Consider the following 24013-nt stretch of genomic DNA (forward strand, 5'->3'; position numbering starts at 1 on the left):
CGAGCCCGGTGCCGGTGCCGGTCCCCGCTCACCTTCCCCTGTTGGCCGGGGCTCCGGCTGCAGCCCCGCGCCCCTCCCGGGGCCTGCTTTTATTCCTTCGCCCACCGCCCCCGCGGAGGCCGGGTGCCCGCGGGGCGGCGGGGCTCGGGCGGCTCCTCGCGGGGCGGAGGGAACGAGGGCGGCGGCGTGAGGGGAGGAGGAGGAGGAGGAGATGGAGGAGGAGAAGGGATGGAGGGAGCCGCTCGGAACCCCGCGCCGTCGGGGCCGCGGGAGCCGCCCGGACCGCGGCCTGCACCGCACCGCGCCGCCCGCAGCTTCCGTGGCGGAGGCGGCCGCCAGGGGGAGCCGCCGCCATTTGTGCCGCCGCCCGCCCGGCTCTGCTCCGAGCCCGCTGCTGGGCTCCCGGAGCCCGGGGAGCGGGGCCGGTGCCCCGGTGGGTGCCCTGGGGATCGGGGTCGGTGTGGAAAAGGGGCAGTGCACGGCGTCTTCGCTGCCCTCTTAACCGGGTGGTCAACCGCGCAGTGGGTTGCCTTCATTACACTGCCGGACCGTGGTTTGTGTGAGGGCTTTTGGTGAAGATCTTTTCTTTTTTTCAACCAGTAGGTATGCGAAGGCATGTTCGTAGAATCACAGAATCATTACGGTTGGAAAAGACCTCCAAGATCATCTGGTCCAACCATCCCCGTACTACCAATGTCACCCACTAACCATGTCCCTAGGCACCACGTCCAACCTTTCCTTGAACACCCCCAGGGACGGTGACACCACCACCTCCCTGGGCAACCCGTCCCAGTGCCTGACTGCTCTTTCTGTGAAGAAATGTCTCCTCATTTCCAACCTGAACCTCCCCTGGAGCAACTTGAGGCCATTCCCTCTAGTCCTATCACTTGTTCCCTGTGAGAAGAGGCCGACCCCCAGCTCCCCACACCTTCCTTTCAGGTAGCTGTAGAGAGCAATGAGGTCTCCCCTGAGCCTCCTCTTCTCCAGACTAAACAACCCCAGCTCCCTCAGCTGCTCCTCATAAGACTCTTATAACACTTGTGTTCACATTCTCCTGCAGAAGCCATGTGTTGTCGTCCTTTGCTTCCTGTCGGCTGGCCTGGAACCTCTGCAGTCTGTGTGGGATGCTCGTAGCGTCCTGGATGCTTGCTGGGACCCTTCCTGACACTGCGCACTCGGCAACTTCTCCAAAAGGTCTCCACTGACCAGAATTCATGCTTCCCACCTTCCCCGTTCCCCTGTTTTCCATTTAAAAATGTAACGTGTTTAAAACTGCATATGCCTACACAACTGCAAGTATTTGTGCTTAGACTTAAAAATACAGAGGTCTCTTTCCAGTGACATTTGAAATGGTCAGGAAGTTCAAACCTGGATTAGATTCACACTGAACATGGAGGACACAGACTAATTTATACCAGCCTTATTCCGCAGTTTGACAATTAGAAGTAAAATGACTTAATTTTTATTCAGTTTGATTAGGGCAACAGGAAGGCAATATGATATGCAAATAACATTATCTAAACAATGTCTGGTATCTGTTTGTTTGGTTTTTACAGTGTTTGGTATTTTTGACATGTTTTGCGTACAACTCAACTACTTGTTCTCTAATTATTTCCATAAACCAAAACTTCTTTGGCTTAAATCTTTTTAACCAAAGATAAGGAATATTAAGGAAATGTTGGTATTCCTACCACAGAGTAAAGTGCAGTTGCTATATTGAGGGATTTTTTAAGGATTTTACTGGGGAAGGATTTTTTTATTTTTATTGTTTTGTGGGGAGGGAGGGGCTTGGTATAGGAAAGGGAAAAATAGTAATATATTCCATTATAGAAATAACTCTGGAAGAACCCTATGAATACAATAGACTTCATTTTTGAAAGTAAAAAAAAAAAAAAAAAAAAGGGATTCGTTGGAAATAACGTCAGGGTTGTGCTGATGTTATGTATTTGATAAAATTGGTGTGGGGACCTCATTCACATGCAGACTGTATTCAGTGTATGTCTGCTAATATGCCTGGACATGAACAGGAGTCCAAACCACACAGTCCAGAGTAGTTTTGCCCTTCAGCACAGCTTAAGTCATGCTGCTTTAGTTCTCATATGCTACTCCTGAAGTCGTGCATGCTGTTCTGTGCAGTATCTCACTGAATTTAGTATTCCTGAATCTTAGCAGTTTGGACATGATGTTTTAAGCAATGTTGACATAGATTTGACTGTCCTGAAGCCTTGGATATGATTCCGGGATCTACTTGTTATATAAATAAATGCAATAAATAAGAGGATATTGCAGTTATACCAGGCTTGGTTCCAGACATACAGGTTTATTTAGCTACTGCACCAGCTGGACTGAAATTCAACAGTTTTCAAAACAACAGCACCATTCTGACATCACCTTTAGGTAAGATAAATTTAGCATCAATTGGGTAAAAAACTCTGCGTGTCTTTGTCATGCTTTTTTGACTATCTTTTACATTTACATAACCTCCTGGACTTCTGAACTGGGGTTGTTCCATTGTGTGTTTTTATAACTTTATTTACATTATTGACAATTTATTTTTCCAAATCTACCAGAACTTTTTCCCCTAGTGCAGCATCTTAAAAAGTCATAAACGTGTTTGATTTGGAGATGACCAGGGAAAGGTCATCTCCATTTGCTGGGTTTTCATTTCTTTTTTTATATATATTATAGAGAAGCTAGAAAATTTGCATTGTAGGGGTCTCATCTCATAGGCAATTACAGTTGTATTTTTATGAAAAGAAGCTCTACTTTCTGGTAGTTTCTGTAAGACCAGTTTCTAGTTCTAGTTGCTATATTAGAGCAGTTCTATATTAGAATTCTGTATTAGAGCAGTATTCTAATATGTTGGGGCGGAGAGGGGGGAGTTTAACTATTTTTAGTAGAAAAATCAGTCTTATTCTTCATTCAAAACCACTTGGTGTTTCTAAATAACATTTTTGTCCATCATTGTGAGAACCCAGTAAATACTCTAAGACAACTATGATAGAAAAAAAAAAAAAACAACAGAAAGTAAGTTTCACTCCATCTCACTTCAGATAAGCTGTAGATAATGTAGGGATGCATGTTTAAGATGAAATAGCCCAGAAAAACCTTGAGTTTTATTAACAAACTGTTCTGAGCTGTCTGAGATACAGCAGCTCTAGGATCAAATCCCCACTTTGAAAGATAGCCATTGTCCTGATTACATATCCTCTATCCAAGGCTAATGCTTTATTCCAAGTTGCAGCATGGCCCCTACCATCAGGTATGAGCACATGGAGTTTGAAAGTTGTGTTACTTTCAGAATACAGATGACTGAAGCATATTAACTGATGTTAATGTGCTTGAAAAACAGGATAGGATAGAGAATGATGCTGTCTAGTCCTTTCACATGGTTCTGTGATACAAGGAATGCTTTTAGATTTATTACTCCTAATTCCTGTTGCTTTATCATCTGTGCTTATTTTAGTACTTCATAATCCTTTGTTTTAGTTCATTTTCTCACTTGAGTTAAGCTCAGACTTTGAATTTTAGCTTATATTGTTGGAGTGCATTATACACGGCTTCATGGTTTGAATTCCTATTCACGTCCAGGCATACTAGTCAGTATCTTGATTTGCTTTAGTTTATCAACTCCTATGCATGTTGTATCTCTGCTGAGAGAAAAACCTTTCTGCCTGCATACTGCAGTTACAGTTAAGGGGTTCAAGTAAACATTCTTATGTTCTATGACAGATCTGAGTTTTTTTTCAGGACAGGACTCTTGTCTTTTTGCTCAAGGGAAATAACATTCTTCAAGGGATGCTCACCTGTCCATTCTGCTCCGTTTTTCAGATATGCAAGAAATATTTATAGAGAAGCAGCATGAGAAGAGAGGTTTATTTTAATCCAAAAAATGGATTTAGTTTTCTAGTGACAACTAGATAATGTTATATGTATTTTCTTAGATGCCACATCAATTTTGGGGATGTGCAGGGGCAAGATATGAAAAGTACAAGAGGAAAAACTGAGGCACAAAAATTACTTTCCTTCATGCTTGAGGTTAAGAGACTTGGTTGCTTTTAATGGCACATTGAAAAGATTACATGAAGTTCTCCCACTCCCACCAATAACAACATCCCAGAGCTTGTAAAAACACGTTCTGTTTTGTAGCAAGTTTCTGTATTCTGAAGACTGTATTAGGAAAACAACCCTGCCTATATCCTCCCTTCCAAGCAGGCACTTAGGCTCAATCCATATGGGAATGGACGTGTTGCAGTACCGCATTTTTAGGCAAACCACCAGTGGTTACAAGCCTCAGGCCTGCGTTAGATAAGCCCACTCCCTGGGAAGCCTGGGTGAGTATAGCACATCTGTACTGCAAATAGACTGTGACGCAGTCACTCCGACTACAGGCTGCCTCATCTGCTAAATCAGTATTGCATGGTGCAATAGTGCATGAATGTACCAGCACAGACTTGAAAGTACTTTCTACATGTATTTGCGAAGTGCTACAGTTAACTGAAGCTTTTTTTCCTCTTTGAGAGTATAAAACTAAATTTTGCCTCAAAGTGTAGTTGGAATCTGAATATTCAGATATTTCTGTTACTGTTACTTCTTCCCTAGAGTTAGCCAGATTTGTTTCATTCTCTCATAAAAGGGGATAGGAGGCTTTTTTTTTCTCCATCAGAGGGAAGTCCTGATTGCAGAATTCTTACTTTCTAGGATAGTGAACCATTAAGCTGATGAATTTATATAAGTCTAATATCTGTTTTAATGGGATTGTTTCTCTTCACACACATCTCTAGAAAAAATGATCCAAGCAACATATCATTAGCTAAAATGAAACATTTTCTCTTCTCACACTGTTTTGTGTGAGATCTGGTTTGTAAGGTACTGACAGAGTGCCTGCTAGACTGCAGTTCAGTGGGACAACACCTACTCTGAGATACTTTTCTGAGACTGGACTGTGAACAGCTCAGGAAAAAAAACACAGAACTAGGCAAAACTTTTCAGACTTTCAGATGTATGTAAATATTTTTTCTTAGGAACCTGTCAAATACTGGCTACATGATTTCTTCTTGGTAAATTTAGCACTTGCATTGCTATTATACATAAGTTTTCTTGTTCAAGGGCCCACTCTTTCTGACTTCAAGAATATCCTCAAAAAGCCATTGACTGAAGGAGCTCACACAAGGGAACCTTCAAAAAGTTATTGTTTTCTGCTCTTGAATCTGTAGAAACTTGTACATTAAACCAGTTAAACGTCAATTAGTCATCACTGCCACAGGACATTGTTTTTTACTATATACTGTAAAAACAATGAAATAAACATAAGCATTCTAATCACTTTTACGATGTCTATCAAATCGGTCCATTAAAGCCTTCCATATGCTGCCTGGGATCGTTTGGTGCTTCTTTATCAAAGCCTGAACTGCAGTCTTTGTCTGAAAAGAGAGGAGAAAGTTGGCCTTTACATACCTATGTATGCGATAAAGAACGGTACAATCACTGACTTCTTGTCACAGTTTTAAAAGGTATCAGGCAATTCACACACAGATCTACTTTAAGAAAAAAGTTCTCTATTATATTGGCTAGTTATCCTAACAATGCTCTCCTTGGAAAGGAAGGGAATAAAAACATTGAATTGCAGTTTGGAGAGGCTCAAATTATTGGGATTTACCAAACCTGAGATTGACTATGTCAAAGTAGACTTTAACATATGCAGACATTAAGCTTATGCAACTTCCATCCCCGAAGGTTTTCAAAAGCACAGGATACAACCTCACTAGTCTGATCTCATGCTGTGACCAGGAATTCGGACCTCCATTTTTCCTCCCCAGCAAGAATTCTTCTGAGTTTATCATACTCAGCACGCACATAAGACAATTCATATCTAAATTCTGTTTACTTTTATGTGAGATTCAAATGCAAGTTTGTGACAAGGATGCATAAAATACTAGGTATTTCTGCTAGTGAAAAGGAAATAACCTCTCAGTTTTTCCCGATGTATTTAAATTTGAACTAAGTGGAGCCAAGTACTACAGTGATCTACGCCAGAACCATAGTAGAGTATCACTGGGAATATAAGAGTAGCTAAACTTTTCCTGACAGATTCAATTCCTGGCTCCTTTCCAAGGCTGTCAAGGCTGTCAACCTTGACCACTGTCAACCAGATGGCTGTCAGCCAGACCACTGCTCTCATCTCAAACACAATTTAAGTCTTTAACTAATAGGAGTTATCGCAGTTATCAAAAGCATGCATGAAACAAAGTTAGAATTCCCAGGAAGACAGAGCTCACATGCTTTGAAGGGGTAAGGGCATCCCAATGAACTATTACTACGTCAGTACATACTGATAAGTATCCATCCATTTTATAATCCTGAAGCTTAACTACCTATTACTTCAAGAAGCTAGTAAAAGGGTACTTGTCTTTTTTCAAGGGTACAAAAAATGGTTTCAAGTGCATATATAATAGAGGACAAAATGTGTAGTTCAATATTGCAAATAGAGCCAACTTACCTTTTCAACTAACTCATCTGTAGTTATATTTGGATCATAAGGGATCGGCTCCCCTATATATGTGCGAAATTTAACTGGAAGTCCTCCGTATGGAGGAGTAAATGGCAATCGTGTACTTTCATACAATTTTCTGAAAAATCCTGTAACAGTTAAAGGAGGAAAAAGTGAGATTATAATCATAGGAAACACAATAGAAATGTGAAATCTGATGGATTTGGAAGACTCCTTAAAAAAATGCATGCTTTATCTGACAATCAAGAAGAAATTACAGGATTTAGGTAGCTGTTCACCAAAACAAAGCTTAAACGAATTAATAGATCACTAAAATAAGACTTCATTAAAGAACCAAATCACACAGCCCCAACCAGTTACACAAGCTAGTTCAATATTTGAGATACCTCTGACCCCCAGCAGGCATGTTAGAAAAGCTAAGTTACTCAGAATCTGAAAAACAAAGTCCAGAAGAAAAGTGAGCTAAATTTAAGAGAAAATTGGAGGGTACATGCTCAATACTTAAATATATATTTAAAGTTCTTACTTCGTTCTTTAAACATCCTGTATCCTTCTCGTACATTTTGAGTGTACATTGGAATGATGGGCTATGGAATCATGAAAAACATAAGTAAAAACATTATATCGAGGTTGAATTTATGTTTTAGTTTTTGTTAATGCAGCTAAGAAAATGACTTGAATACAGAAGATAATCATCAGTTGTTCAGGTAGCAAACATGGAATTTTGTTATCACTGATATACTGAGAGCTGAGTAAAGCAATGGCAGTTCATTGTATTTGGAACTTGTCTTACATTCCTGCACCGAACCTTCTGATCGTTTATCAACATTCACATCTCAGTTTGGGACACAGATGCATGCTAAACATTTTTCTTAGGAAGGTATGGACAGACAGACAGTGCATCACCTGCTGGTAGCCAACAGTTTGCCAAATGTTTTCCACATCATAGGCGATCATGACAGAGGCTCAGACTTCTGTTCTGCCTAACCAAGGCAATAAATCACCACACTTCTTCACACTGGCATTAAGTGCATTGGCCCCGAGTTTTATGTCTTTGAATCCTTTTGAAAGCCCTTCCTGGACCTCAGGAATCTTAGCTAAAGACTGTACCAATGAAACTGGTGTGTTTTCAGAAAATTCTGGTAGACACATTTTTATTTTCCCAAATGAAATAAAAAAAATAAGTAAACGAGTAAAGCATGTTGAATTATAACAAATAACTATTTTTTGCCATGATGAACAATTACATATCCTCTTTGCAATGATTAGGAAAAAATTATAATCGAGCAATACAAATTTTGTGGATTTGTTAAGAATCAAGTATGGCCTGAAACTGTCAGCTTCATATAGGTCACTGATAGAGGAGATCTATATAAGCCTGAAAAATTTACAAAACTCACACAATTGATATTACTTTTAATGACAGCTGCTATTTAGAACACAGAAAAAAATATACTAATGTGACCTTTTCACCAGTTAGTCTGCTTTTCATTCATTATCTATGAAATATATATTTGTTTATGTGGGAGAAGACATTAAGTGGAGCTAACCAAATTATCAAAATTATTTATTTTGCAATGTGGAAGTTACCTTTAATAAAGAGGTACATTGTTTAGTATATATATTTATGGAGATAACCCAAGGTTGTACTCATTGAAATACTGGGAAGAATTTTAGTTTTCATAAATGTTACAAATACTATCCTCCATTATACTAATTTTAGAAAGCTAGTTTTTAGTTGAATTTAGAAGTGATTAAAATTGAACAATTAACATCCCAAGTAAAGGCATTTTTAGAGACTATCACACTAGTCTGCACAAAAGTTTTTACTTCTTCTTCCTATTAGTAATTGCATGTTTTAGCTAAAAAGATTAAATATTGTGCCATAATATTCCAACAGACAGGGAAGTCCAGACTTCTTTCAAGCAATTAACTACTACCTGCTCTCTTGAGATGATATTATGACACAAGAACATGACTTTATACCTTTAACTCCCTCCCCACCTTCTGAATGTTCAAACCTACAGCTACAAATGTCCTTGGAGCACATCCTGCCTACTACGGCAAAGCAAACAAAAAGTGAGCACACACATGCAACGTAAGATGCACTGTTCTTTTGGGACACTTAGCTGGAAGGGGCAAGTGCCAGGTTGCAGTTTCTGCTCTCAGAATTGCTCTTCTATTTTTCTTTCAGAGACTTACAGTATGAATACAGCCACTTACAGCACTGTACAGCTATAGCATGGAAGTCCACATGGAGAATGGAGAATAGTAGCTCATGTAAATGAACTACTGTTGGTGTAAGAGTTAGCCCTGGTTTCACTACACTGTGATGCAGTGCAGTACTTACCTGTGAGCAGGCAGATGATTAAATCCTTGGGTTTGACTTAAGGATTGTTCCAACCATGCAGTATCAGAATCATATTTTTCATTTCTGATGTTTTAAAGGGCAACTGAATCAACACTCTCGTAGCAAAACAGAAAATTAGAAGAGCAACTTCAAAAATACAATTTTTCTGAATGTATTAGTCCTACTATGACTGTGCTGTTAGAAAGATACAGAACTTCGATAGCTGTTTACAGCAAGGTATCTATCTGGGGCAGGCAGGCAGAGAAGGCCTAGTGATTATTTGGTAACCTCTCAGCTGCTGGTTCTTTTTTCTCACAGTTATTTTTAGTCCATCTTACTGGCTTTTTTGGATGCAGACTTACATCCTGATTAAGTCTGGTTTTTCTGCCTGTGCCTTAGAAGTGCGTACCTTGAATAATCTGTGTTAAACTGATATTACAGTAAAAGCTTAAAAGTGAACTACCTTAACATCCTGCTGAAAGTCAGCAGGTCGGTGTATCAAATAAACTCCGTAACAGAAACCAATTTATGTTTCTCAGCTCCCACAGACACTGCTGTTTTTAAGTCACCATTTTTCAGCAAAGTGATACTGTATTAAAAGGTGTATATCTTTCCCTTTGGATGTACACATAAAATGTAAGTGGGAGTCTAAAAAAAAACACGTTATGCATTTATTGCAGTATCACTGACTGAAACAAAAAGTTTTGTGATTTCTCTGGCTAAAGTTAAAATCATGTGTTATGAATAAGAGTGGTCAGCTCATGAAGTGTTGCAGAATGCAAGTGGGCGTTCACATTTGGCTCACCTCATCAGTTTCTCAAAGTAAGGTCTCACCGATGTACACCCAATATAATAACATCATTGGAAGAAACTTCTAGAAATCCCTTGGACAAATAAGGCAATTTATGTCCTCATTTACCTGGACAGTACTGGACTATTCATGGCCTACTGCACTACCGTCCTTAGGCAATTACAGAACAAGAAAACAAGTTCACTTCATTATTGCAACTAAAAAGAAAGACACGAGATACCTGAACTTGAAAGTCCTATCTTGCAGTCTGCAGTAAGATTTCATAGTTTGCAGACAAACTAACAGTGATTGTATCAGTACATACAATGATTCTTTTTTCCCCCTGTATCATCCCTTTCCATTCTTTGGAACCATATTTTGAACATGTAGTTGAAATTACTTTTCTGAAAGTGATGAAAGAATGCCTTCATACTGTTAGGAATCACTACCATAGAGCAGAAACCACAGAAAAAAAATAAGAAGGAAAAGGACCTAAGTAAATCCAAATAAAGAACTCAAAGCAATGGGGATCGTTCAACGAGGGGGGTGGGGGAAAGTTACACACAGCAAAAATATCAAAGTATGTAAAGCTGTGGTATCAGATCCTTCAGAATATGAAATTATGGGAAATTATCATAAATTAACTCTTAAAAATAATCAGTAATATCTTCTAAAGTCATAACTACTGGACACTTTTAAAATAGCACATTAAGTTTCTGCTATTAATTGAATACTGTATGTCTAACATTTAAAATGCTGGAAAGTCATCTACCAAAAACACTTAAATATTAGGAACAGTGCAAGAAAACATCTCTTAGGCTGTAAGGAAACTGGCAAGCAACTACAACAGTTACTTGCATACAATGATCAGCTGATGAGCTACAGAGAAAGTAGCAGCATTCAGTCACTAGGCTGATAAAACCTGGTACATATTAAATAAAAGATTGTGCCTGTAAAAGAGCACAGTCCAACCCATAGGGCTGATGAGCTGAGAAGCAGTAACCTATAGATTTAATTTGCCATGCTGGAACTGAGCTGGATCACACCCAGCCAACTCAAAAAATCACTGAATAGTTGAGGTTGGAAGAGACCTCTGGAGATCTTCCAGTCCAAAATCCTTGCTCATATTGGTTAGCCTCCAGCATGTACTGGTGCTTGGGTGTTAGTATCCCCTACGAGCAGGACTTGGCATTTCCCTTTGCTGAGCTTAATGAGGTTTCTGCCTACTCACTGCTCCAGTCTCTCAAGGTCTTACTGGAAGGCAGCACAGCCCTCTGGTGTATTGGCCATTCCTCCCAGTTTCGTGCTATCAGAAAGCTTACTGAAGGTTTGCTGAAGGTACACTCTGTCCCATCATTCAGATCATTAACGAAGGGTTAAACAGCATTGGTACTGCACCAGTGACCGGCCTCCAGCTTGACTTTGTGCCAGTGATCACCACTTTCCCAGCCCAGAAGTTCAGGCAGTTCTCGATCCATCTCACTGCCTACTTACCTAGCTCAGATTTCCTCAGCTTGTCTATGTGGACCTTGTGGCAGACAGAGTCAAAAGCCCTACCAAAGTCAAAACAGACAACATCCACTGCTCTCCCCTCATCTCCACACCAGTCACCTCATCATAGAAGGTCATCAGGTGGCTACTGCTGATCACCCCCTTGCTCTTTGTGTGTCTGAAAGTGGTTTCCACTATTAGTGGCTCCATCATCTTCCCTAGGAACTGAGGCACACTGACTTGCCTGTAGTTCCCCAGATCCTTCTTCTCACCCATCCTGAAGACAGGTTTGATATTTGCTTTTTTCCAGTCATCAGGAATCTTTCCTGATCCCTATGACTTTCCAAAGACAATTGACAGCTGCCCTGCAATGACATCAGCCAGCTTCCTCTGCACTCATGGGTTCATCCCACAAACCAGACTTGTAATTAATTCCTCCTTTTTCTTTCTTCATCCTGTGCACATCAGTGTACAAGCACTTCAGAGGAGCACCCAAAGCACGCCATTTTCCCAGAAGAGAGCTTTTTTCCCAGTATGAGAGCTTTCCCCCAACACTGTCCTATAGGTACTTCCTTATTTGCCTTCCTATGCTCCGGATGAGCTCACTTCAGCAATTTTGTTGATTACCAAGTCCCTACTGTTTACATCACCCTCGACCCTTTGCTAAATGAGCTTGTCCACCACTTCCTCACTTGACTGTTGATTACTCCCTCCCTTCCTCTTAATCCCTAGTTTACCATCACCAGTTACAGGAAAGCAGGGCCTCATTACATCGTGACAGCCTCCAACTAAATACTAAACATAATTCTAGCATTCTTTTAACTTCCATGTGTGTATATTATAGAAAAGAAAGAAAACCAACGTGTTTGAAGCACTATTTTTATTGGAAATTTACAAACAATAGTTCCTGCTTATCTTTTACCTAACTAGATTCAAACTGTTTTTTGGCAAAGATAAAATGCAGGGATCCTCAGAAATGAAGGCTCTTCCCCATTAGCCCACCAAAGTTGAGGCACAGACAGAGGGTATTACTGAAGGTCAGGTCACTGACATACCTAACTTCAATTGACACAAATGTATGTCCAGGAAGATCATGGATTTACATTAAATAGTAACATTTTCCTTCTCTGACCCTGTGTAAGCAGGGTAGTTACACAAGATGAAGTGGAAACTGAATGGGGAAATCTGCAGGCAAGAACTGAGGCTGAAACTACATTCCTTGCTTGCTTTTCGTTAACTTTTCCAGAGGAAGAACTGTTAAACTTCTATAACATTAAATAAAGAATAGGAATGTGTATTCAGATATGCAAAGTTATTTCTGTCTTGAAACCCTCCTGTTCAAGTAATCTATGCCAGGTTTGGAACTGCCACGTAGTTATTATGAGTACTGTAAAGTGTGTTTGGTTCTCAGTTGATGGCTACACGGTATGTATAATAAACTCGAAGCAAGATGATGTTAGTCTTCTTTTGCCTTCAGCCATGATCCAAGTATTAGGAAAGTACATGGATTGCTACATTACAGAGCAAGTTCTGTTAGTTTAGACGAGCCATCCCCAGTCTTGAGTCAACCTATGAGACCGGTTTGACCAGTAGTGGAAGGGATGCAGCAAGGGTAAATAGGAGCAATCAAACTCCAACTTTGTCAAAAGATGGACTCCAGTTAATACTGTGGCGTAACTTCATATACAATTTCTTATATATGGTTAATGTTGCCCACTCTGGTGTTAAATGCACAGCACTTTTTTTTTTTTTTTGGAGTGTTTTGTTGTCTAAGGTATTTCTGGTCAAAGATCTCCAGAGAAATAGCAAAGATGCCCAAAGTTCAGTGGAATCTGCAAGTTAATTACAGCGATGCTCACCATACTGAAATCCAGGTGGCACTATATTAAGGTCAAAAATTGAATTAAACACTTTTGAGTATTTAAAAAAATATATATTACATTTAAGAGTTACATTATAAGGTCACAAGTGAATTGAAAACATCTGGCAAAATATTATTCAAATGGTTGAGGCAGCTTGAAAGACACATGAAAATAAAATGAAGCAAAATCACTTGTTGAAGTGACATCTCTTTCTGACTGTTCAAGTATATTATTAATACAGAAGAGGAAATACTATCAGGTAATTAAAAATGCCCATATGAATTTGATTGGGTTTATCCTGTTCAGATTCTGGTATTTTCTAGTAGTGGTAGCGTATAATATATGAAGTATTTTGACTAACATTTACAAGTCCATGCTTTTTGACAAAAGGGTAGAGAGGTGGAACAAAAGCACAAAAATGTGACTTTTAAAAGACCACATAACAAAGAGGTAGAAATAGGACTCCAGGTCTAAAAATACTTTATCCATTGAATAATCCAATTCCTCTGTTTTTTTTTTTTCTAGAGTTTTGTTACCTCCCATAAGATTTCAAAAGACAGATATAGTTATGAAGAAACATTAAACTGAAGCATGCATTTTGCAACCTTAGGTACTTTTTAGTAGGAGTTTTGGCAAAAATAATGTTATGGGAAGAACTCCACTTCCTGTAAAAATTCCCTGTAAAAATTCTCTTATATAGATGGAAAAGGATTACCTTTATTTGGAAGGCCAAAGAAAAGCACAGGAGAAGATGGGGCATTCATAACAATGTACAGAAGAAACTTATGATTTCACAATTCCATGGGAAAGTACTAGCACACATCCAGGCTTCATCTATTCCGCAATGAGCTGTCACACACACGGTGCTAGGTGTGCTAAGTCTAAATTAAGAAAGAAAATTGGCCTCTAGTTTTGATGATAGGAAGTGGCAGTTAGGAAAGAGACAGTGTTGCTGCTCTTCGAGCTCTATGCCATCCCAAATAAAATTATCTGCGAGAGTCTATATCAGAGAAAGAGTTTCACATGTGGGAGTCTCACAGATGGGAAAAGTCAGAGCTAGTGATGGAAGCTCACATTTGTAGATATCATCCATATGGAAAATCTAAATGAAACTGTGTCCATACATATATTTGCACAGTGTGAATCAATGGAGACACTCCTCTAGAGAAAGAAAGACGATGCTGAGAATCAGACATCAACACCAAATATATTTTGGTGCTCTGTGTCTACTTAGAATTAATTCTTGTCTTGTACCATTGTGCACATTTGCAGCTGGAGGGTATTAAGTTCCACTTCTGGTTTAGTATCAGCCAGAACACATGCAGCTCTGGTACTCAGACACTATTCCATGATGCAAATGGAAGCATGGTAAGTGAGGGAGATAGAAAAACTGCTTCAGAAGTGCACATATTATTCAAACTCAAATGCAAATGTAGACACACATTGTGTTAAGCTGATGCAATCTTTCACAAGCATGAAGAAAAGTAACGGCGAGGACAAATCCTGGAACCTTTCAGAATATAAGAAAAGAAAGGAATGTAACAATAAGATGTTAAAGAACCACAAGAGAATGATCAGGCAGGTAGAAGTAAAAGAAAGATAAAGTTAGAAAATAAGTATAGTAGGATGAGAAAAAAAAAACACACATTACAACAACATTGTGAACGACCACAGTGTAGATTCCTGAAATACAGTCAAGACATGTTAGATGCCCACAAGATGGAACTGTAGAAACAGAACTAAAGAAATGAAGCTGTTGCAAGGCATCCAGGAAAAAAATCTACACAGTTCCATTAAACTCATGCTCCCTATGGTTATTGTGTTTGAAGAAGGTGGTGGGAAAAGGAAAAGAAATCTCTACTCCCAAATCTCTCCTTCTGTATGGAATATACTCCAATGCTTCTAAACTGCATTTTATAATGAGACTTGCATGCAATAAGCATAAACTGGGATTGGTAACATAATACTCACCACTTTTGCATCTAGAGCAACCTGAGCAAAGCCTTTTCGATTTCCCCACATGAGCTGATAACTTTCATCACTGAACAGTGCTTCTCTAACTCCACCTGGTGATATAGACACCAGGTGACCATTCTTCAGTGCACTGAGACACTCCTCCCTCGTACCTGGCATAACACCAGTCACTTCTAACAGTAACTTGAGTCCTGTAATAAATAAGTAGCATGTAAGAACAAGATTACAGCTAAACAAAAATCTAATAGCTGTGTTTAGACTAAGGCAAATTTGCACTAAGTAAATAAAACATGTACAGAGTAAATATTGGCTAAGTGACAGTGTTTTTGCCCAAATGTTATAAAGATAAAACAGTTTATCAAGAGCACCACCATAACCCAATGCCTACATATGCTCTTTTCCATAATTATCAAACCAGCAGCTATGCAACTGAGACTTGTGCTTCATAGCTAGATATCCAAAAACAAACATCTAATTCTTCCTCCTGCTTTTTAAATAGGTTTTAATACAGAAGAATTATCTTTTTCAGTACAATACAGGTTATTGCAAAAATAAACACCTAACAAACACCTACTTTTAGTGTTCTCTTAAAATGTAATTTTTAACATAAACATTAAGGTTTTTAAACTGTAAAATTGGGTGTTCTGCAGTTAAATTGCAAACTACTTGGGTTAAATTGGGCTGCTGTATGACTCTTTAGATGCATGAATGGCACAAGTTAAGAGGACAGTTTCAGCATTGCACCAACCAGTGAATAGTTCACACAGTTTATGACACCAAGTTGGGTGGAACTGTTGACCTGCTTGAGGGCAGGAAGGCTCTACAAGGGGATCTGGATAGGCTGGATCAATGGGCCAAGGCCAACCGTATGAGGTTCAACAAGGTTAAGTGTCAGATCCTGCGCTTGGGGCACAACAACCCCATGCAATGCTACAGGATGGAGGAAGAGTGGCTGGAAAGCTGCCTGGCAGCAAGGGACCTGGGGGTATTGGCCGATAGCTGGCTGAATAGCTGGCCAGCAGTGTTCTCAGGTGGCCAAGAAGGCCAACAGCATCCTGGCTTGTATCAGAAACAGTGTGGCCAGCAGGGCTAGGGGAGTGATTGCCCCTCTTTACGCAGCTCTGGTGAGGCTGCACCTTGAATACCGTGTTCGGTTTTGGACCCTTCGCCACAGGAAGGACATTGAGGTGCTGGAGCATGTCCAAAGAAGGGCAACAAAGCTGGTGAAGGGTCTAGAGAACAAGTCTTATGAGGAACTGTTGAGGGAATTGGAGTTATTTAGCCTAAAGAAAAGAAGGCTCGGGGAAGACCTTAGCGCTCTCTACAACTACCTCGAAGGAGGTTGTAGCAGGGTGGGCTCTTCTCCCAAGCAATAGTCTCTTCTTCCAAGTTTCTTCGACCAAGCAAGAGGACAAGTAGTCAGAGTCAGTATTACAGAGCCACTCTGACAGTTTTTCAAACAAGCTGTGTGCCCTACTCCAGGCCTTGTTCAAAAGTATAATTTTGACATCATACCCCACTGCAATGTCTACCCCACACAGAGGGTAGGTAGGTAATTAATATCCTACCATTTACCAGACTCTTCTGCACTCATAGCCCATTGCTGATGAAGCAGCATTAGATTAATAACATAGTCCTAACCTACACTTTCTAATGAAGCATGACATTTCATCCAAATATGTCTATTTGTTGGCTTTGAAGTGTCTATCAGCATTTTTATGACCTTTCACTTATCAAGCAGGGTATTCTACCCTGTTTGGCTTTCTGCATCTACCAGCTTACCCCCCGGTCTTTTAGTTTAAAAGCTGCCTTCAAAACGTAATAAATATTAATTCCACAAAAACCAGCAACGGTTTGATTGAATTCATGATGCCTAAATACAAAAGAACATGTTCTTACCTGGTAAACGAAAGACAAAATGATCAGCTACTGACAGACAAAGTCTTTTCTTCCAGAGAAACAGCCTAGATAAGAAGTAAAGGTAGTCTATGGGAATAGCTCCATGGTAATAAACAAGAATGCCTGGTCCTTCTGGTAAGTTTTCCACACCATGAAGTTCATAACCTGTTTGGGATGTAAAGCAACACACCGACAATGACAGCTGTAAATTATATGGCAATTTAAAACATTTTTTACTGTCCTTTATTAAAGGACTTCCATAGAGTTGTAAAAGCCTATGCAGTAGCTTTAAAAGAATTACATTCAGGATGGAATTTTCAGTTAACAGCAAAGAGAAAGCCCCTCAACCACCACCTACTCAATGGACTAATTTGTTGATCAATTTAATCATCAAATCAGACTTTAACCTGACATTGAACCAGAAGCGTTGGCCATTAGAAACTTTTTCCACCTCTAAGTGCAATAAAAAACAAACAAGAAAACATTATTATACTGTTATGACTCTCATTCTCCCAATTAAACTGCTTCAAACAGACAAGGCTTTCCTGTAACATGAAAGTACAAATTTCCAATCTGTATCAGAATGAAAAGTTTGGAAATAGATTACCTTTTAGGTAAGCATTCAAGTTAAGCAAAGTTGGGCTGGGGACCCTTTCATTGTGTTTTGACATAATAAAAAGTTGACCTGGTTCACAGGCTCAAGTCCAAAGCAGAATCCACAAGAATCCCAAATCCCAAATGAGACTTCAATGCATTCACTTAACAACGGAAGGGAACTTCCTCATAGGCATGGACTTCTATAAATACCTTTCCTGGCTCTTCCTACATTTGATGTAGGAACCAGGCGGAACCAGAGTAGGAAGCTAATGCATACAAAGGCTTGAGAAAGCCATAGCTTCTACTAACTAGAAAATCTATTCCACCTGGTCTGCCTTTATCTTTATCCCTGCTATAGCTCCTTTCATAAGCCATTTGAAGAGAAGGACAGGGATGGTACAGGCAGAGTCCTAGCAAGAGGTGGAGAAAGTTTTAGACTGCAGTATACTTCAAAATTACACGAAAAAGTTGTGAGGAAGGGTAGCAACACAGATAGCCTGTTATTCTTATCCTTAGGGCAGCAAATTAAGTCTTGCTAACAGTCTTAAACTACGCCTGTGGTAAGAACAGGTACCTAGCTTGTGGCTGAGAATTTTCCTAGGGATTAGGGTGTGGTGAAAGTGTCTAAAGGTTAAATATAACAAAACTGAAAAGTCAGATTACTTGTAAATTCTGCTATAGTACAAACAGAAATAATTAGATACCACATTTAATTTTCCATACAGCTCTTGGAATTATTTTAAATTTTCATAACAGTTTTCTCCAACTAAAAATACAATAATTACAGTTCCAAATAGTTGTTTTGATCATATAAGCGGGTAACAAACAGCTACTAAAGTAAAAAAAAAAAAAAAAAAAAAAAGAAAAAACATTTACTTCCCTTACAGAGAAGTTAGCAGAACTAACATTTACACCATACCTCACTCAGAATTGTAATTCAAAGCTTCAGGCAAGTCTTGTCATACTTACCATGCCATATTCTTGCATATATATCCCAAAAACTTGCCACAGTTTTTCTTGCACTATCCCAAACATTACTCAAGGGATCTTTTGCAGCTTTTACCTCATCATTCCTCTGATATATTAAAAGCAAAACATTAGTAAGGTAAATGAAAAAGAGGATTGTTAAAGGAACAATAAAAAAAATTAACATTGCACTAATTGTCAGTGAGATGATGACCATGTGGAAAAAATATTTCTTCATGTATTCCACAGCAGTCCATTCTTCCAGTATGTAAGCAAGGCAGCTTAGGTAGGTCATAGGTAGCTGTCCTGAAGCACAGGATTCTTTTCTACCTATCATTTCCTGCATGAGAGAAGGGGAAAAAGTTTAATTTCTCTGATTATGAAAGCTTCTCATTTAGAAAAACAATTTACTGTAGAGGTACTTGATGCCTGTTTTGTTACAGCACAGAGTTATACATTTTGTCTCTGTCATGTTATGATAGCTGCTTTCCACTATTGCCTGTAAAGAGTGATGAGACTACCATATACACTTATGGATCTTTCTATATTGCTAGACAATAGGGACTCATGGTACAATGGTTGGAGTCTGGAGTACAGCCAGGTGATCAGAAAAGCAAGCTACACACCTTAGGAACACCTTTATTCCCAGCAGACCTTCAAGACAATTGAATGCTCAAACTATCAACCTCTGGAAAGTTAACAGCTACAACAGAAACGCATTTTTACATTAAGCTCTTGTAGAATCCTAAATGAAGGATGTGGACCCACGGAACACATCCAGTGTCAAAAACATTTATCTGTGTAATATTTCTATGGTTAAGTGACTTAACGTTCTTTTGAGTTTCTAAAAATTAAGTGCTTTCAGCAGTTGGCCAAGAAGACTGCCACCAGAGGTCTGGGCTCTTTAGATCCTCCTCAGAACCCAGCCTTTGGTTCTGGTTCTGCTCTCAATTTGGTAGCTAGGTGAGGGAAACCAACAGAAGAGCAAGTGACTGAGCTAGAGGAAGAGCCGGCAGGAAAAACCCAGACAACTGTGGCTTCTTCTGGAGGGCAAGAGGTGACTGGGACAGCATTTGCTACTGCTAGCAGCACTGTAAAAAGCAGCTCCTCACCGCTGTTCCCCATCCCTACAACCACACCAACAAACCCTTCTTTCAGACTTTCCAGGCTCCATGGGCCTGGTGATGTTTTTGCCCCAAGTGTAGCTATTTCCTTAGGCTATTCCTGCACCTGGCTACCTGCATTACAGCAGGTAACGGTCTCTCTGTAGTGCAGCAGCATTACAGCACCTCTTGCTTGAAGTCTTAAGCATTAGCCAGACATTACAATCATTTTCAGCGATTCGTAACTGAATGCAGCTTTTATTTACCTTAACCAGGTTACTGCTTGTTTAACAAGCAACTTTCCAGTCCAGCACCGGAACAAGTACAAACAAGAAACAAATCACAGCTGCCACAGTCAGTGCCAAGACCATAAAGCACGGCAAGCCCAGACTCTTCTGACTTCAGCTGGCTACTTGTATGAGCAAACCTGTTCTACAGTACCGACTGCAACTCCCGTCTTTTTATTTCTCTGAAGGACTGGATAAAATACTTAGGTGACCTGGTGTAAAGCATAGCTCCAGTACCACAGCACACCAGCTCAGCTCTCCAGGACACGGGATAGCTTCCAACCCAAAGAAAACAAACACAGTAACTGTAAGGAGAGCAAACTAGGAGCGCGAAGGAAGCGAGCACTGCTTTAAATTATGCTCAGCGTGTCGCAAACAAATGAAACCTACATGGTAAATAACATCACTAAATTAGCAGAGTTGTTTATATATGGATGACAGGTGCCTGGCTCAGATGTACCAAGATCTAGAAGTTCTCACTGGAGATAGATTTTATAGGTACCATGAAAGAAATAAAAGCAGCAGTCCACATGATTTGGGTATTAAAATCTCTACTTTGAAGGTGTTTAAGAAGGATAAGGTGGATGGTGTGGTGCTACTCTATAGAAAGGACGTAACTACTTGTTAGAAGTTGGTGATAACAAGCACTGAGGATTTGTAGTCCTTATTCTTAAGTGTGCTCTGCTGAAAGGGCCTAGGAGAAGGCAACGTTAAGAGCTTGTCTCAGGCTACCGAATCAGAAGTATTAAACACTGCTGGGAATAACTCATTCAAACCTGTAACGTGGGGTGAAGGAATGGATGTGGTGTTGTTATGGAGGCTTCAGACTGGGAACAGAGACTACTACAGCCTGCAACATAACTTAGATCTCCTTGAATTTGGAGATAAAGCTTCCATACAGATAGTAAATATACTGATAATAAAGTAAGTATTTCTAACCGCTGAATGATATGAAGATTAACTTGAATATATTAAGAATGTCAATTGCCAAGTTCCAGTCTAAGATTAATATGTCCAGGTATCTTGTTGTACCTAACATCCTTTTAAAAAAAAAAAACAAAAAAACAACAACAACAAAACATTCTGACCTCATTTTTAGTAATCCTCAAATCACTAGGGAAAATCCAGAGGAATGGAAGAGATTTAATATTACTCCAAAGTCCCCCAACACAAGTAACTACAGTCTCAGCAGCCAGAGAAATCACCAGCAAGACTACTGAAAAGCTGGTACGGGACAAATGTAACTGATGCCACTCATTGCAGTTTTGTGGGAAATGACCTTGCAAAAATATGAACCTCACTTCTTTGAGGGGGTGAGAGATTTATATCTTGTGTAGGCTTTACGTGAGCAGCTGCTCAGAGGCAGCACCCACCTTTCCACCACCACTCTCCGGATCTGGCCCTATCTGCAGCAGTACCAGCTGGCTCCCTGCTAATACATAAATAAATGCTGGCACAAAGCAAAGCCACTACTGGGAGCAGCCCATACCTAACCTGGCCTACAGTGATTATGAAAGTACATTACTAATGCCACTTGGCATTTTGTTTAAAAAAATGAAGCTCATTTTGACATCATCATTCATTTCATATGTTAAGTGACACGACAAGAAAGTTCCCATCAGTGGCAGCATGCCCACCAAATGAGAACTGATTCTGTATACTGTATTATTTAGGATTTTCAGAATTTTCTCCTAATAATGGGATGTTACATTGATCAATGCAAACAATGTAACATCCCACTGATTCCTTCTCCATCTCACTTTTGATGTAACAGAAAATGACTTGCTGGATGGAAGACTACTATATTTAATCTTGTTTGCTCACAGACTACAGTACAAATGAACATTGATTACTTATTCATTTCTGATTTAAAGTTTAATACACACTGAAAAAGGCTGTAGAAAAAAGAAATTCAAAGACTTAAGTGTCCAAAAGTAATTTTAAAAACCTACAAAACAGGTATCAGCAGCACAGATTTGACTAAGGACACATGAAAGTAGTCTGGCACATGTGGAGTGAGCTAACTTTACACCTGGGTGAGAGGGTGGCTAAGATACAAGCAAGTTCTACATCATTCCAGTTGAATCCAAGCCAGAGTGGGAAAAGTGACTGAAAATTTGACTAAGCGAGAAAGCAAGAAGGAGCACGGCTTTTTCTGGTAGTTAGGATGCTCAACCAGGTTTCAGTTCCAGCTCTCATACTTCAGTTGTACACTTCCTTAAACATTTCATAATGAAAAAATGAACCATCAGAAGGGTTTCAACCATATGATGTGAGTTTGAGTCCACCGTGCCGAATGTATCTCTCCATACTACCTGTATAACAAAGACCTACAACAGAACAGGACTTCAATTGTTGTCATGTCCTACTGGCTAGCTCTCACCAGTCCCTCATTGAGACCACAAACACAATTTTGCAGCATCCATTCTGTCCAACACTACACAGAGAACTTATTACATACCTGTTGGAGTGTATGTTACAAAGCTTTTACTAAAGACTTGCTCGGTTATGCACTGCAGGACAACACAAGAGTTAACAACACATTTACACATAACTGCTGTTTTGCCCCCAAGTCTCAAAATTCTAGGGAAAAGTTTCTCTTCTGCTTTTATCAAATCTGAGCCAAGAGCAGCTCCCATGTTCTTTACAACTGAACAACCTGTAAAAAGCTAGCAAATGGGCACAGCGTTTTGTGAAAAACATTTTTTAGTTGTCTTGGTATTTCCTTATCTCATCTAGCAAGGGATATGAAGCGTTACTGTTCTGAGTGATCTCGTTGTTCTTTTAGAGAACATCTATGTTGACATGCAAGATGTTTGTTTTGGCTCCACCTATAAAGCATATCAAATTCCAGAGTAATAGCCATATCGACAATGTAGAATTACAGGTGATGTCACATGGAGACAGAACTAATGTCTCCCTACTTATAGGGGAGCTCCCCTTCCAGCAGGAGACTCCTGTAGCACACATCATTCAGATCCCCAGCCCTTGCTGAAGGAGCATTTGACGATAAGGATAATTTTATCAGCTAACATTATAATTCCAGGGAACAGAAGAACAACAACAAAACTGCCACAAGAGACATGTGGCAGAAAAAATAAAACCTTGCAGTTGCCTTTCAACCTCAACTAAAGACCTGATGATCTTGGTCTCAGTGCTCAGCTGTTTGTTCCTGGCAGCAAGCTCAGCAGATCCTAGTGGGACGAGCAGTGTTAAGTAGCTGGAGACTCTTCTGTATTGAATTTTTTGACACCTGCTCTTCTGTGGCAGGCTCTTACTCTCTATTCTGTCAAACTCAACCGCCCCGTTCACAAGGGAAGCAATAGATCAGTTCCAGCTCTACATCTTGCCTCTCAATGCAAATAAAATTCAAGTTTCGTGTTTTCCAGAATTTTTATGGTAGATCCACAGAAAATAATTCTTTTGTTGTTCTCACAGAGACATCACCTACTCTTCTTGCCACATAAACCCACATATCTCATATGTTGCTATGTTTCTACAGCTTTCCCCTAACTTAATGGATTAGCAGCACATCCACCCCAAAAACTGAAGGCACCATCCCTCCAAAGTAGGAAACTACCACCCTGTAAGCAATTTCAAAGCCCAGTCCTTCTGCTTTTGGTAGATATTCGACCTTTTGAAGACACCAAGGGTACCTAACCCAGCAGATTGCTTCTCATCTACTCTCTTAGTACTCAAACGCATAGAATCACAGAGTCGTTAGGGTTGGAAACGACCTCCAAGACCATCTGGTCCAGCCATCCCCCTACCACCGATGTCACCCACTGTCCCCAAGCACCACGTCCAACCTTTCCTTGCACACCCCCAGGGACGGTGACGCCACCACCCCCCTGGGCGACCCGTCCCAGTGCCCGACTGCTCTCTCCGAGCAGAAATGTCTCTTAATTCCGACCCCGGCCGAGAAGCGCCCCCCGCCGCGCGTCTCACCTGCCCGCGGCAGCAGCACCAGGCACCCCGCCGAGCCGCCCCTGGCCCGGGATAAGAGGCACGGCCACCCCCGCGCTGGGGCGAGGCGGGGCTGGGGCTGGGCCTGTCAGCCCCGGCGGGCTCCGTGCCCAAACCTCCATTTTTAAACCGTCCGGGATGCGGAGCCTGCCGCCGGTGCTGTGGGGGCACCGCTGCCTACCGGCAGGCAATGGAGTCGGGAGGGCATAGGCAGGCG

The 24013-nt window shown here is 40.4% G+C and overlaps 2 protein-coding genes and 1 long non-coding RNA gene across 3 annotated transcripts in view; 1 reads left to right on the plus strand and 2 right to left on the minus strand.

Annotated features, from left to right (window-relative positions):
• The window catches only part of LOC136790185 (basic salivary proline-rich protein 3-like), a 37911-nt gene extending 37294 nt beyond the window's left edge, over nt 1-617 (minus strand). The window contains exon 1 of the mRNA XM_066993001.1: nt 33-617. Coding sequence (XP_066849102.1) covers nt 90-617 — 528 coding nt within the window. The 3' untranslated portion in view covers nt 33-89. The remainder of the gene's footprint in view (nt 1-32) is intronic.
• Nucleotides 618-741: 124 nt separating this feature from the next.
• LOC136790187 (uncharacterized) lies at nt 742-3021 on the plus strand. Its single transcript, XR_010829682.1, has 2 exons — nt 742-939; nt 1061-3021. It is a non-coding gene; the product is annotated as an uncharacterized lncRNA (long non-coding RNA).
• Nucleotides 3022-4319: 1298 nt separating this feature from the next.
• Nucleotides 4320-24013, minus strand: LOC106039065 (DGAT1/2-independent enzyme synthesizing storage lipids-like). Its single transcript, XM_013185924.3, has 7 exons — nt 23779-24013; nt 18444-18780; nt 16878-17042; nt 14976-15169; nt 7038-7098; nt 6500-6639; nt 4320-5423 (listed from the first exon to the last, which is right to left on the minus strand). Exons 2-7 carry the CDS (start codon nt 18775-18777, stop codon nt 5319-5321), a joined length of 999 nt encoding a protein of 332 aa, XP_013041378.2. The 5' UTR covers nt 18778-18780; nt 23779-24013; the 3' UTR covers nt 4320-5318.

Source organism: Anser cygnoides, chromosome 2 (genome assembly GCF_040182565.1).
Source record: "Anser cygnoides isolate HZ-2024a breed goose chromosome 2, Taihu_goose_T2T_genome, whole genome shotgun sequence".
Taxonomy (NCBI): Eukaryota; Metazoa; Chordata; class Aves; order Anseriformes; family Anatidae; genus Anser; species Anser cygnoides.

What these genes read in the sequence shown, in the direction of transcription:
- LOC106039065 (XM_013185924.3), bottom strand. Translation starts at nt 18,777, where the DNA reads ATGATAGGTAGAAAAGAATCCTGTGCTTCAGGACAGCTACCTATGACC. An exon ending in CAGGATGTTTAAAGAACGAA is followed by an intron (nt 6,640 to 7,037) that starts GTAAGAACTTTA and finishes TAACTGTTACAG; the next exon opens with GATTTTTCAGAAAATTGTAT. An exon ending in CAGATGAGTTAGTTGAAAAG is followed by an intron (nt 5,424 to 6,499) that starts GTAAGTTGGCTC and finishes CTCTCTTTTCAG; the next exon opens with ACAAAGACTGCAGTTCAGGC.